The sequence below is a fragment of the Apteryx mantelli genome, chromosome 1 (genome assembly GCF_036417845.1).
Source record: "Apteryx mantelli isolate bAptMan1 chromosome 1, bAptMan1.hap1, whole genome shotgun sequence".
Lineage (NCBI taxonomy): Eukaryota > Metazoa > Chordata > Aves > Apterygiformes > Apterygidae > Apteryx > Apteryx mantelli.
Genome location: NC_089978.1, coordinates 100,244,312 through 100,259,604, shown reverse-complemented (window position 1 = coordinate 100,259,604; position 15,293 = coordinate 100,244,312). Strand labels below are relative to the sequence as shown.

Sequence of the window (15,293 nt, the reverse complement as noted above, 5' to 3'; positions counted from 1 at the left end):
AAAAAAAATCAGGAGAATGGTACTCTGTTCACAGCCCACTGTCCTTTAAGTCCTTGGATGATCTGCCTGAATTTATCAAGAGGATCTGATAAATGTGGACTGGTTCACAGATTTTTTGGTACACATAAAGCTCAATATTCCACAGTCTACAAGAATCCCCAGAGAAGGAGGGTGACACTGCAATTAGGCTAAGTGAATAGCAGCACAGGAGGTTCAAACTGTACTTAGTTCCTGTCACATATCTCCTGTATGACAGTGAGCAAGTCAGTTAATCTCTCTCTCTGCCTCTGATCCCCATCTGTAGGGCAATGATAAACATAACTTCCTCCCTCTTGCTCTTGTCTCTTAAACTGAAATAGGAGATTTTCTGGGGCAGAGATTATTCCTTGCTACAAGGGTGTTCAGTGCACTACACTACAGAGGTCCGATCTTATTCATGCTGTAATAAGTGACTAGGTAATTCAACAACAGAAATTCCTCCTGCAAAGGCTATGGAAAGAACCTCCTATCTTGAAAAGTTTGTCCATGAGGCCAAACCAGCCAATCTAAACCCCAATATTTTGCATAACTAAAAAAAAAAAAAATCATGTTAGTAAGCACCACGTAAGCTATTAGCCCTGTCTTATGAAGCTGCATGCTAATAAAATTGAAAAAACACTATTTGCAAAACTGAAGTCTGTTTTGGAAAATTGTCCCTGGTTCTGCACTTCCCTTGCTCCTTATATAGCTCAAGCAGGAAAACCAGAGACCCTAGTTATGCACTGGTTTGCCAGGAAGATTGCTATGTCTTTAGGCCTCCATGTAGGCTGCTGGGCAATTCACTTTACTTAGAAACACAGCTCTGTCAGTCTACAACAGCTTTGCAGGCAAGCAGTCAGAATCCAAAAAAGCATATTTTGTTTTGGAAACAGCAAAACATTGCAAGAGTGGGAATACTTTAGGGTTCCCAAGTATAGTAGGCAGCATTCTGTTTCTACTGAAGTTGGACTTTCCAATGGCAGGATGAAGGAGGTAGGAGGGGCTGTTCAAGATCTTGATAATTTTTTTTTCTGGAAAAATTAAAGTTATGCCAAAATGAAAGACAGCTCTCTGGCCAGTTTCCACATTTTAGCTGTAACAGTATGCACTTCTGACAAAGTGCTTTGTACACATCTCCAACCACTCTTCCCTTCCTCTCCTGGCTATTTTTAATACTAATAAGCAAAATTTAGCAAAACAACTTTTTCAAAGAAGACATAGATTACTTTCTTTTGATCCAGATTCCTGCACTATGTATTCTGATTTTACATTTAGATGTGGCAATTTATGTTAAATGGGTTCTTAATTTCATTGTTCCACTCATCAGAGATTAGGGGGTTTTCTTGCTTCATGTTTAACCTTGGGGACTGAGCTTCTGTGACACAACTAGGGACTTCCTGAGCCATTTGTTCTTTGCCAATAGTATTTGCTTTGCTTATAAGTTTATCTAAATTTGAGTTCCTGTGATCATGTACAGCCTGAACTCTACCAGACTTCTTACCATGTTGTAATTTGGGGATAGCCGCTATTCTTGTAATTTCTAAACAGCACTGCTCCTACGCTCACATCCTTTTGTTTTCTTCTAGCACCTGATCATTCAAACTATTGCACCTTGCACAAGAATTTGACCGATTTTCTTTGGAACACCTGCTCACCCCCTTCCGCAACCCCAACCACCTCCAAAGTCAGAAGCAGTTACGAACTAATGAAAAATATCTGCCTAAAAGTTTTAGGACTCTCTCTCACTTTTTAACCTGCATAAGTATTTTAAGCTTGAACCCATGAAAACAAAAAGAAAAACACAGACTTTAAATTGTCACTGAATTCATCATTTAATGAATGTTATATAATCATAACAGATGCATAAATGTGGTAAACCTAGTAGCTCTTTAGATCTGAATCTGTCCTCTAGCACCCTTAAAAATACCACAGTTTTGCATACCTGCTGTATCAGCTACTGGTATGCTGGATTTCTTCGCTTTTTTATGAGGGAAGACAGCAGATGAAGGCTTTGAAGAGATTTTGCTCCCTTCTTTATCATATTCCATTACTACCAGGCACATATCTGTGGAGAGGAAAAACAGTTCATTTTCAGTACTTTCCAGGCACTTTGGTTCTCTTCCTCTGTGCTAAGGGGCAATAATCATAGTCAGAAAGATTTGCCCTATAGCAGGTGTACAAAAAGAATTTTACATAAAATCCTAACCAGAATATTCTTATGCTTGAATCTCATACAATGTGCCTTTCATATTGTGGAGTGTATATTGAAAGTGCTGAACAGAGCATGAAGGACGCACCTGAACAAATTCTGTAAATACATATGTGCACACAAAAATACATGAATGAGTTAAACAGAAGAAGAAAAGGAGAAAACCTCTTAATTAATACCAAACAGAAACATCTTGGAATTCAGAAACGTGTTAACAGCATTGATTCAGCTGTAGCACTTAAGACTGCTTACCACTAGGAACAGCCACCAAACATGTTGATGGCAATGGCATCTCCCCAAGCCATTTGTCACCCCCAAATTACATTCAGCATAGCAATAATACCATATGGAAATACTCCCAACTGAACAACAGAAAAAAATGCCCTTGCAATGCTTACAGATTTTGCCTTTTAGTTGTATAAATGTAACAATAGAAGAAAATTGAGGGGCAGAGGAATAAAAGACCTCTGGTAATTCTAATGCAGATTCTAATAAATCTGCTGTCTCTCCTTGCCAATGCACAAGCTATCATGTGGAATGATAGCTCAGTTTTGAATTTATCTTGTTCTAGTGGGTCCTGTGCAAGGCTCCATTACAACTGAAAGAGAACAGCTTCTTTGGCAGATCTTCACATACATTTAGACTTACTCTGACATTCGGGTTACTTCGCAAAGAAGATGAAAGCTCTTCTACCCAGATGTGTTTTGATGCAATTAACCAGTTCTTTAGTTAAGAACTATTTATCCAGTTTGCTCAGTTTGAAGAGGCTGAATGATCAGCTAGGTTATCCATCTTTTTCTAAAAGCTCAGATACATCATGGTGAAGAATCTATGTTTCTTCTGGTAGGACAACCATGTATGCTGGTTAGCCTAACACTAAAGGCTAACAAATTCAGGGTCAGAGCCTATTAAAAAGCATTGTCAACTGCCACAGTAGGGGATCATCAGTCCCTGGGCCCTTAGGAAGGAAAAAAGGCCCCCACACATACCATTGGCAATACTAGTGACCTGCTTCAGCACTGGCTTTTCCATTTTTTTGGCGTAAAAAGCTGCATACCACACTCGCAGCTCAGTTCCTGGTGGAATGTCCCGGGAGGTGGTGAAGTAAATATCATTGTCATGCTGGAAGGCAGTTAAGTTCTGATGTTCATATTTGGTGGCTGGTCGCACCATCATCATCCAGTTGCAATCATCTTCATTTGAGGTATCAAAATATACTAGGGGTCCATCCTTCTGGAACACCTGCCAGACAGGCAAACAAGCAAAATACGCAGTAATAAAACCATAACAAATAATGGATAGCTAAAAAGAATTTTTATTTTCTGCTTTTGCATGCCTTTCATTGCATGTGTATCAGAAACAAAGCAAGCCTCAGCATTTGCATCAGGAAAGCATCAATCACATCTTCAGATGAATAAGGCCGAGATAGACTACTAGTGGCAGAATGGGAACAGACTGAACTTCTATCCTAAGAAGTCTTGCTATAGCCACCAGTTTCTCACTGAAATCTGAATGACTGGATCAAGGGGAATGGGGGGGAATCCAAACAGCACACTGTGAAATACCCATCAGCCCTTGCATTGCATTTCTAAACCTTTATTACTGACTCAGGTATTACTGAAAAGGGAAGACTGAATTAACTTTTTACCATAGTGATTTTTCCACATAGGTTGTCAAGAGAAGAGTAACACAAATGGAAGAAAAAAAAAAAAATCTGTGTGTTCCATAAACCTAATGCAGGTGCAACTCATTGAGAAAACAGGACAAAATCGAAGAACCTCATTAAAACACTGAAATGAACTGCTATAGTCATGAGCCTTCCTGTATCATCATGTGTAAAGGTGAAAGACAAGCAGTTTTCGTGACTGTATCCTAGCCTTGTCTCCTATAAGAATGTTCACTTCAAAGACGCAGAACATGCCCCTAGTTCATTTCTTCCATATCTTGTCCAAGGAAGGCTTGTGTAGGTGGCCTATTACCAGGCACGCTTAAAAGACGTCCCAAATATTTCTCTCCCCCTCACTTTTTCATAGTTGTATATAGGATGAAGTCATCACAGGTAAAACAGAATCCATGTTACTGCTTTTCATGTGCTGTGTCTTACCTTCAGGGGAAAAACTGATTCTTTTTCCAGTTTGGCAACTCTCTTGGATTCAAACGGGCCAAACTGGGTACGTTTCACTAGCTGAGTCAGGGCAAATACGCCTTCAGTCCCGTCTTCCAGTTGTCTTATCTCCAAATTGGAAGGCAGAGATGATCTAAGGATTGAAGAGAAAATTGAGAAAAAACAGATGCTATGCAGATCAGTTATGCATAGCACAAAACTGCAGGAACCCATGGAGGAAAGAAGTCAGCACCTATTTCTCCAATCTCCAGTGACAGAAAACTCTGATTTCCATCAGGATTTATAAATAAACAGAGGAGAACTACCAGCAGTGCAAGAAGGTTGAGTCACGGATTACTTGAGAGCTCAACCCATACAAGTCCAGGGGAGCTGAGAGGCTGCATCTGAGGGAGCTGACTGATAACATAGTGAGGCCACTGTCTACCATCTTTGAAAGATTATGGGGATCAAGGGAGATCCACAATGACTGGAGAAAGGCAAATGTTGCAGCTATCTTTAAAAAAGGCCAAAAGGATGATCCAAGGAATTACAGGCCAGTCAGCCTGACTTCAGTCCCTGGGAAAATCATGGAGCAAGTCCTTTCTGGAGTCATTTATGTGCACATGAAGGAGAACAAGGTGACTGGAAACAGTTAACATGGACTGACCAAGGATAAATCACACCTGACAAACCAATGGCCTTCCAGGATAAAATGACTAGATTTGTGGATGAAGGAAGAGCAATGGATGTCATTTACCTTGACTTCAGCAAGGCTTTCAACTCTGTCCCTTGTATCCAAGTTGGGGTATTATGGTCTGGATGGGTGCAAAACTACTTGGGTAGATAACCTGTTGGATGGTTGGGCTCAGAGGGTCATGACCAATGCTTAATACTCTACCTTGAGGCCAGTAACAAAGTGGGGTACCACAGGGGTCTGTGTTAGGACCTGTCCTGTTTAACGTCTTTATCAATGACTCAGAAGAGGCAGTGCAGTGCACTCTCACCAGTTTGCAGATCACACCAAACTGAGAGGAACAGTTGGCAAGACTTGGAATTGGCTGGAGGGATAGGCCAGCAGGAACCTTATGAAATTCAGCAAGAAAAAACACAAAGTCCTGCCCTGGGAAGGAGGGAGCCTTGGCCATGGTGCAGGCTGGGCACAGCCTGGCTGGGGAGGAGCTCTGCGAGAAAGGCACTGGGGGTCATGGTGGGCAGTGAGCTGGACATGAGCCCACAGCATGCCCTGGCAGCAGCGAGCAGCTGTGTCGTGGGCTGTATGAACAGGAGCACCACCAGGAGAGTGAGGGAAGCGACTGTCTCCCTCTGCTTGGCACTCGTTACACCTCATCTACGCGCTGTGTCCAGTTTAGGGCCCCCAATACGGGAAAGATGTCAACAAACTGGGGCAAGTTCAGGGGAGGGCCACCAGGATAGTCAGAGGCTGGAGCACTCACTCAAGAGGAGAGGCTGGGGGAGTGTGGCTTGCTCAGCCGGGGGAAGGTACAGCTGCAGGGGGACCTAACAGCCAACCCCCAGTGCCTACAGGGATGTCACCAAGACGAGGGAGCCAGGATCCTCCCAGGGGTGCATGGTGGAAGGACGAGAGACAATGGGCATGAACTGAAACAAAAGAGGTTCAGACTGGATGTTAGTTCTGACTGGAACATTCTGAGATCTCTTTCAATCTGAATTATCTTATGATCGCTAAATGTTTTTGCTTTGGCAAAGCTTAATTTTAAAATAATCTACGTTCTTCTCCAAATTCAAATACCATACATATTTAAGCAGATCTTAAGATTAAAGTCCTGTAAGTTTCTCTTTGGTTTTCCAGTTCCCTTATTACATCCAGACACAGATCACAAGTGCTTCTGTCTTCAGTGCCTCTCTCAGTTACCAGACCAGCTTCTGAGAAGAACTGTAAGTAAGTACCTTTTCTACATAAAATACAGAGAGAATACCTTCCAGAAAAAGCATGTGACTGGAACCACCATATTGGTTCCACAGATACCAACTGCAACCTTGTTTTTTCAGCTTGGTGCTAATAGGTGAAAACCTAAAAATAATCAGACAGGCTACTGACTAGTCTATAAAAGTTGCAACTGGCTGATCTACTTTCAGGTCTAGATGGAGAAAAATATAAAAAGATTACAATCTTAGTAATAAGCAAATTAATTGAAAAAAATGCTTTCAGTTTTAATAACAGAATATGCAAAGTTAGCAATGGTGCAATTCAGGAGACGTTTCTTAACATTTCTTTTTATAATCATAGAACATCCATTTTATCTTCTCAGTAGGATCAAGGAAAATAATGATCAGGTGATTAAGCAACTAGACTGGCATTTAAGAGATTCAGATCCAGTTTGTGGTTAAACTTTCGCTCAATCTCAGACAACCCACTCTTTCAGCTACCATTCCCCAGATGTAAAATAAAGACTGTAACGACATTTCTTCTTCCCCTTTGTTATCTTATCTGTTTTCAACTGTTAACTCTTTGAGAAAAATAAATATATTTTTCTATAACAGTTATTTTTTAACTCTGTTTTGAATCACTATCCAGCAGCCAACACTTCTGCTAGGAAACATTTATGCATCTGCATGTCAAAAAAGGCTGAAAACCAGTGCTAACGCACCTTATTGACAAATGTTCTCAGTTGGAACATCTGGGTGTTCCTCTAGTACTCCACTGTATGAATAAACAGGCATACTAAATCACAGTGCAACAAAAGAAACAAAAGAAGAAAAGATAAAAGCTAAGAAATAATAGTTTAACTTGTCATTGCATCTACTTAGTACAGATTGGAGATCTACTGCACTGCCCAGTTACTGTGTCTTAGAAACCCACCTCCATCATCATTTTCTATCATTACTACAGCATTTCAAATTTACTCTTATGAATGAAGCAAATCTTCTGTCAGGGCTATTAGGACAGTAGTCCCCATTAACATTAGCTGCTGGAGTTCATTTATTGAGGATTTTCAGAGAGCGGAAGCTGTTCTAGCAGGAGCTTCAGTCAAGCTGCTGGACTTCCAGAAAGCCCAGAAAATGGCTATTGCTTATGCACATGTATAGCAAATGTACACTTCGGGACACAAAGAGCATCCTGTCCTTGAAGAGAGAGGTCATGGTACATGCACAGCAGGTCCAGCACATTAAGTATTTGTTATAAAATGATCCTGGGAATACACAGTATGGCCTACACAGCCAGAACGTGTGCACTTGCTGGCCATGTTTTCTGCCCATGACTTTCCAAGAATAAATATGGAAGTCTAAGCACATTTTATAATACAGCAGCATGAAGTTATTCAAACTCTCTTCCCTTTTTGGCGTGGTACTGCCTCTTCATGACAGTTGTCTCTTCTCCTTAGCAAAAGCCCAACATTTTGCATCTTAATATAAATTTTGCTGACCATGACTGATTACATTTCCCTGTAGAATCACTACTCAGTATTGTTTTCTCCTAACTAGATGTACTCTGTTTGTTTCCTTTGGCAAGCACGAATGTTTCTGCTGTGACCAAAGTAGTATCTATAATCATTCTTAAAGACTCCCAGAAATGAGAACAACTTGTTTGGCTTCTCAGTGGAAGAATTACAGAGGTTATACCAAACAGGAGGATACAACCATTCATACCACTGGGAAATCCTCATATACTTGTCTGAAACTGGTATGGCACATCTGAGAAGGAGAACAAGTTGCAGGTACTCAGCCAAAACAGAAGTCATCACCCCCTCTGGCACTATCTGACTCTTTGCCGGAAACCTCAGCAAAGAAGCCAAGTCCTGAATGAGCAGCAAGATATTTTTGGCTTCAATTCAGCAGAGCACTTTAAGGGTGCGCTTTAGTTTTTCTATTTAAATAAGGCTGTGTCCTTTTTGTAGACTGGGCTATCAAACAGTAAATATGCTTTAAAGAACTAACATGAACGTTGGTTAATTATAACTAACATGAATGTTACTTACCTGGCTCTGCTCAATACAAAGGAGTCTTTTACTGTCACCACTGGGCCCAGTTCAGGACACTCTGAATCATGGTACTGCCCGCAGTCTTCACACCCTATAACCAAGTGGAGAGCATGCAAAAAGGTTCATGGAAAATACATCTGTAGAGCAGCTACCTCTTTCTTTCAAGAGCTAAATACAAAATCTACCACCAAGCTCACTAGATATAAAGGCAGCTGCTCATTTATATTGCTTAAAAGAACATGTATGATTGAATGACAAGTCAATAGCTGGCACCTATGTAGATGAGGTAATGGATAATACAGGTACTATCAGAAGACACTTGTTTAAATTTTTTCTCCAAGAAAATATTTGCCTTACATCCACAGTAAATATTCTGCTTAAAGATGGGATTATTCTTTAGATAAAGTGCCATACATCTAGCAGGTAAAGAAAACCACATCACTAACTTCACTAGATCCAAATCCTTTAGAAAACAACTTGGATAGTGTGGTCTATTTAGGGATAGAGGCAAAAATCCTGGCCCTTGGTATCAGCAGCCGAACCCCCATGGACCTCAGCAGAGCAAGAATGCACAGCAGGTGCCAAGCTCTGCCTGGAGCCACACCTGACACGCTTGTACTTCTCAGGCCCAGCTGCGGGGAGACTGGCAACCAGTTAGCAGCGCTTGGAGATAACTTCTGGTGCTTTTCCAAACAAGTCAGCTGACTAAGCAATACAATTTGGCTACTCTTTAATTTATTTTCAGCTCTTCTAAATTAACTTTTAGTTTAAGTGACTGTAAATTACCCAGAACTGAATGGCTCCTAAGAAACAATTTCCAGACTCGGATAATTTGAAACCTTTTTAAATAAGCCAGTTTAGCAGGAATTCAAATGCATGTTGCTCTACTGTGAAAAACAGCTGTCAAACTGCATTGCCTGGTCAGCTGACACAGCTTAAGAGATCATCACACAGAGGTTATATTCCTAGAGTGCTGATTTCCATCTGAGCTCCACATTCATAAGGGCAAGCCAGGTATCCTCAGAAAGTTTGCAAAGTGCAAGGTGGCTAGACGTTTTTTGGGAGGACAACAACAAAAAAAGACCATTTAATTCAAGAGTATACCCTGCTCTGGAAAGGATATTCTGTATTCCTAACTGGAAACCTCTCCCTCCCAGTATTCACCTCAGTGAACTAACAAAAGGGTTTCTTCTAAGATGTAGAAAAGGAATCCCAAATTACAGTACAGAACTCCATTTTGTTTTTTTCTGGCAACAAAACCAGCATAGCAGTGCAAATACACATACATTTCACAAACGGCAACACCAGTTTAAGTAGTCCCCAATCCTGGCCACTTCTTCCTCTACAGCCACTTGTGGTGCCTCCTGGTGAACACAGTAACAAAATAACCTTTTTTCCCCAAGGCTTTATTTTTCAGCTGAACCAATTTCCCAGTCCAGTTTGCTTTAAAACACCACAGACAGCTGCATCAAAGGAAATGACAAGTGGGCAGGTGCCATCTATGTAGCAACAGCGTCAAATCTAAGGCTACAGCCAAGTTGCCTCATCCTCTCCTGTGCTGCAGTTTATGATATTGTCCCCCCTTTAGGTGTGCCAAACTCAATTACCTGTAGGTCACACTGCAAATATTACTGAAATAATCTGGGCTAAATACAAATTTCCAAAAACAGAGAGCGTGGAAGAGCCACAGAGGAATGTGTAAACCAGACTGCTGAAATGAACTGGAATAACATTCACAAACAGTTGTCATAACCAGCGGAAACAGGAAGGAATAGCCAGAACAACAACTTCTTAAGCTGGCTTTGGTGCCAAAGGAAACAAAGCACTTCACAATTCCCCTTATCTTTCAATTCCACCTAGGAAGACCCCACTTGTGCACAGACAGCTGCTGCGCAGGTTCAACAAGGAGCACACAGCATTGTCCAAAACTATGTGCAAGAACTCAGCTACACATTTTAACTCCTTTGTGGATGAATGGTCAAAGCAGGGAAAATATGATACTGACACAGTGTGGCATGTCTCAAAAACTGAGGGGTATCTAACAGCAGACATTCCCCAAGGCTGGTATACTCACTATATGTGACACTTACAAGAGATTAAGATCGCAGGAAAAATATGAAGCCTATGGTTAAATGGTAAATTGCCCTGGGGGGAGGATATTCACAGATTTTTATAAGAAATACTCCAAAACTCTCTGATGTCTCTGAAATACATACTCAACAATGGTAATGATGGGAGTTCACAGTATCATTTATAAAAATTCACTTCTTCAGAATGCAAGCAGTCCCCATATTCCATGGGACAAACTTACACCAAGCCCCAGAAAGCTCCAGAAATTCACTGACTGCAGCCTCCATTGGAAGGGGGGGAAAAAAGGGCTGTGTAACACACAGCAATTAGGAAAAGATATCACATTCCCATGCTCTTTGATAACCAGCAGGGTCTTTTAACAAAGGGGAAAATAAAGTAACTTCACCACCAGTTATCTGCAACTCAAAAAAAATAATACCCATTGAGTCAAGACTATTTTTGAAGGAATCCTAGGTAATCTGTGGTAGCAGGAAAGGTGCAACTTTTTTCCCTATACAGTTGCGATAAAGTTGATGTGCAGCTGAGGAGCCACCAAGGCTCAGAGTCTGTGAATCCAAACCACCAAGGACAAATGCTCCCCTCTGCTCTTCCCAGATTGGATCCACAACATCTGGACCCCTTATGCTCATTCAAATAGGTTAGCGGACTCTAGATCTCTGAACTTTTTGTCCTTGTTATACAAGGTCCTGCATGTCCAGACGTGTGACAAGCAGGAGCTGTAGGGCAAGCAAGTCACTGGGGAACAAGCCTACTAGCCAGGCTACATTAAGCACAGGACACTGCCCACCAGACTCCCTGGGCATAACACCTCTGTGGCCTCTCTTCACGCTCCATGAGCCCATTGGTCTGTGGATCCAAGCCTGGCACACAGGGTTACACATCATAAGGCAGACCACAAAGCTGAGCTGCAAGCGCATGAATTGCAGGCCTAGCTGCGGAGGCCCAAGTAAACACAGTGAATGTCGGGTGAGACTTGGCAGGTCCGTCAGTGCATCTCCTACTGGGCCTGCCACAGTTTCCTGCTGTGGAGGTGCAGATCTTTAACTTACACTAGATGTCAGAGTTCCCCACAGCAATTCCTGGTTGCCAAAACTGGCAGTATAAACAAGGGCTTAGACTAGTCTCTGGCAATCTTGAGGCCTTCAATCTCACTTATTTCAGCTATGAAAAAGCTGTTCTAGTAATTCATATTCAGAGGTCTCTCTATGCATTTGCCAGCAAAACCAGGAGAATATGTATGCTTAAAATTAGCAACCTTCTCTCTACTCCTCCATAAACTATTTGAACTTCCTTTACATAAATATATTTCTAAATAAAAATGAAGCCTGTTTTAGTCTTTAATTTCAGATGTTCTGTGTAGGCGAGTCACATTATGAAGAGGTAAATCATCTTCTTTCTAATACTTACAAATAAACATAGTCTCATCATTGCCATCTTCAGCCATTTTTTAAACCTGCCAAAATATAAAAGAGGAAATTAAAGTCCTGAATGAGTTTTATTTTCACCATACTATTGAAATATCCATTTATGGAAAGATGATGCTGACTGACCCAGAGCATACCCAAATACACTACTGGTTCCTGCAGGGGTATAAATGGAAAGTTAAACACAAAATAAAGTTGTTAACAATCCCTCAGAGACTGCTGTGTCATTACGTGTGTGCTGAAATCACTACCAAGGTCTAAATATCTGTAGCTTCACAGACATTTTTCTTTGAGACAGTGCTGTGTTATGCAGCTCTCCATCCCCCTTTTCGCCAACCTCCTGCCATTCCTGTGTGTCCCTGCTCCCCCCGCTATAAGCTTTTGTGGAGCCTCAGAAGGAGCAGGGTCAGGGCACTAATCCAGGCCCCAAAACAAGCACTTCAGAGGCAAGGTTCATCAGCTCACTGAACCGTCCCACACAGCTAGGCAGGTGGTAGTGATGGAACAGCTCAAGTTGGCACTGCCACCAAGAGAAACGTTGATGAAAGTGGTCTAAGCACTACTTCTTTCCCTGGTCACCTCTAATCTTTTAATATGATGTATATTTTCCTCCGTGGTTTTTCACTACAACAACATCTATCAACTGTTCTACTCCCTACAAACAGACTTTCACCATTGTGCAATAAAAGAACATGTTCTACTGGCGAGTTCAATAATACAGAACTTAAGAAAAAGGAACAGCTGTGGAAAAAAAAGTATTACTAAATTGCTGGTGTGCATCCAATAAAACCGCGCAAAAGTATTCAAATTCCAGGTACCCAAACAAGGATATTTCTGAAGTTAAAAGATCAGTACATCTTTAAGATGCCTATCAAAGCACACCATAAGTCAAAGTTTCTGAGGGTTTGTATGCTTTTAATTTAGTTAACTTTATGCTAATGTTCCTACCACATAAAATCATGAAAAAAATAAATCATAAATGAAGTAATTTTAGACTATTTTTACATTTTATGCATTAATTAGAACATAACTTTGAGATAACAAACATCTTGAAAGATACTTTGACCTTCTGCTGCTTTACTTAAGATTTTAAGAAAGCTTCAGATTTTGGGTTTGTTAAAGAAAGTTCTGCATATGGCAGGAGCATAATTTTACACCTAAATATTTTGTATAAATCACAAATCATAGCTCTTATGTTAGGGACACAACTCACTCAAATCCAAAGAGGGATTTCCACCACTTTCAGTGCATTTTTCATCTTTATGTCACACAAAGCAAATTCAATAGTAAGGAGCTCAAATTTGTAAGAGCTAAGAAATGCAGAATTAGGTTTCTGTTCCACACTGAGTGCCTCCACACCTGTATTTTCAAGTATGAGACACCCAGCCCTGGCAGTAAGCCCCCTCTAGCAAAGATTTCTCCTAATGCCCCAGTGAGAAGCAAAGCAACATGAAGAACCTGACCTAAGCCAGAGAGAATGAAGCTGCAGAAGCAGCGAAGCACACTGGTCAAGAAGAAAACAGGAAAGAATAAGAGACTGAATCTGTGAGAGGGAGGACAGAAGGAGAGCAAACATGGCCAAAGATGCACCAAGCAAGCTAGCAGAGCCCTGTTTGAAAAAAGATAAAGCATTTCCTACTCCAACAACAAAAGCCAATCCAAAGATATGCACAAACATAGCTGTTACTCAGATTCAGCGTAGGAACAGGGGTTCCCTTTTGACGCACAAATAATGTTGCCCCCTTTTTGAGCTTACTCTTGAACACTAATGTTTCGTACTCTCTGCCCAGCTGGGCTGTGGAAATATGCCTCAGGCTGCTGCCCAGAGCAGCAGTTACTTCTGTGCAGGTATAAGCTCTACTGACTCATCAGCACGAGTGAAGCTCACTGGCCCACATCCCTCCTATTGCTTCAGGCATTGGCAGCAGCTATTACATACCCACGCCTGACTCCATACTTCTGCCAAGTCTGCGGCTAAAGCCACTAGGGCACCCACTCATGGGCATGCCAGGATGCAGGGTCTGATGCAGGGCTGTCAGCTGCACTGATGTTCCCCTCCAGCTCAAGCCTCCAGGAGAAGTAGTAAACAGGTTCCTTTGTCAAAGCATAAACTGGTCCCAGTCAGCAAGGCACAATCCACTGTCGCACAAAGTGAGGCTGGGTGTAAGGCCAGCAGGCCAACTGACAGGAATACACAGCTCCTGGTTTCAGCAGCAGAGGTGCTGCTGCTCAGTCACCTGGCAACAGCCGAAGGAGGCTTCTGGGCACAGAGTCAGGGCACCCTGGTGTGCCTCAGCAACACTGTCCCAAGTACAGCCCTCCCAAATTCTGTTTCACATCATTGCAACCTCTCGTAACACCTGTTTCATGGGCAAATGGTTTGCACTGCTCCTCTGTGGTGCAAAGCTAAGCCTTCCTTGGCTATGACTTTTGGGGACTAGACATTTATACAAAAGTACCACAAAATCCCAATGCTGGGCACAAGCAACAATTCAGGGAATTTCCCCAAAGCTCTTTCCTTGAAAGCACTGTAAACAGTGAAACAGGTGCTCAGGGAACTGCAGAGTATGCCAGTACAAGGCAAGCCATGAAAAGTGCATCATACATTGCTGTCCAAAATGGTTTGTTTTGCTTTTTAACCAAGATGTTTTGTGGATGCTTTGCACTATTCCAAGGAAAAGCTGTACGTCCAGTTATTTTTAGATAGTTTTTGTCCCGACAAGATCGTCACCCTAAGTATGGCTGAATTAATAAACACTATCCTTGGTCAGTGGTTCAGATACATGGGGAGATGTGAAGACGGACAGTGCAAGTGCAGCAAGATCACTAATACTGCTGTGTAACCTGCTCTTCAAAGGTATTTGCTTTCTAGTACTATTCTCTGCGCAGCATTCTTCACTAACGGCAGACTGACTCTAGAAATATCTTAGTTAATAATCATGACATACAGCATTACAGAAGCAGCTACGTCAATCTTGTTCTAGGAGCCAAAAGATGAGAACATCAGTAAAGGGGATGAGGGATCACAGTAACATAAATAGCGTTCAAGGTGATGGAGGGAAACTGTTAAGGTCCATCAAACATACCTCACTCAATTGATAAGGACACTAAATCTCAGATATTACTTGGATTAGCCTAATTTTCATTTTTGTAAACAAGTACTTTTATTTTCTACATAGCAAATGATTTTTGCTTCGTCAGACATCTTTCCTATGTCAGCACAATGACCTCTGAAAAAAATAGAACAGATAGTGTTATGTATCAAATGCATCCAAAAGTGCTGTGTACATAGATGCTCTGGGGCCAACATAGTGTATGTGCTAAGGGAAACAGTCCAACATGCAGGTGCAAAAAGAGGACTACCTTGCATTAGTATTTCCACCCTGCTACCAATTCCTCATGGTGTTTTTTTTTTCTCCCTTCACACTTTCTGTGAAGTAGAAGAAAGGGAGAATAACCCCAAAGGTGGGTTTAACAATTCTGCT

At 41.6% G+C, this 15,293-nt stretch overlaps 1 protein-coding gene across 7 annotated transcripts in view; it reads right to left on the bottom strand.

The window, feature by feature from the left end:
- The window catches only part of PRDM15 (PR/SET domain 15), a 39,193-nt gene that overhangs the window by 20,778 nt on the left and 3,122 nt on the right, over window positions 1-15,293 (bottom strand). For 4 of the 7 annotated variants that reach the window (XM_067298468.1, XM_067298461.1, XM_067298475.1 and 1 more), the window contains exons 2-6: window positions 11,792-11,837; window positions 8,291-8,384; window positions 4,332-4,485; window positions 3,217-3,469; window positions 1,961-2,083 (exon numbers count right to left, since the gene is read on the bottom strand). In XM_067298468.1, coding sequence (XP_067154569.1) covers window positions 1,961-2,083; window positions 3,217-3,469; window positions 4,332-4,485; window positions 8,291-8,384; window positions 11,792-11,828 — 661 coding nt within the window. In that variant the 5' untranslated portion in view covers window positions 11,829-11,837. Of the gene's footprint in view, window positions 1-1,960; window positions 2,198-2,224; window positions 2,470-3,216; window positions 3,470-4,331; window positions 4,486-8,290; window positions 8,385-11,791; window positions 11,838-15,293 lie in introns of those variants that run through there. The other 3 variants (XM_067298480.1, XM_067298493.1, XM_067298487.1) reach the window with 3 other exon arrangements.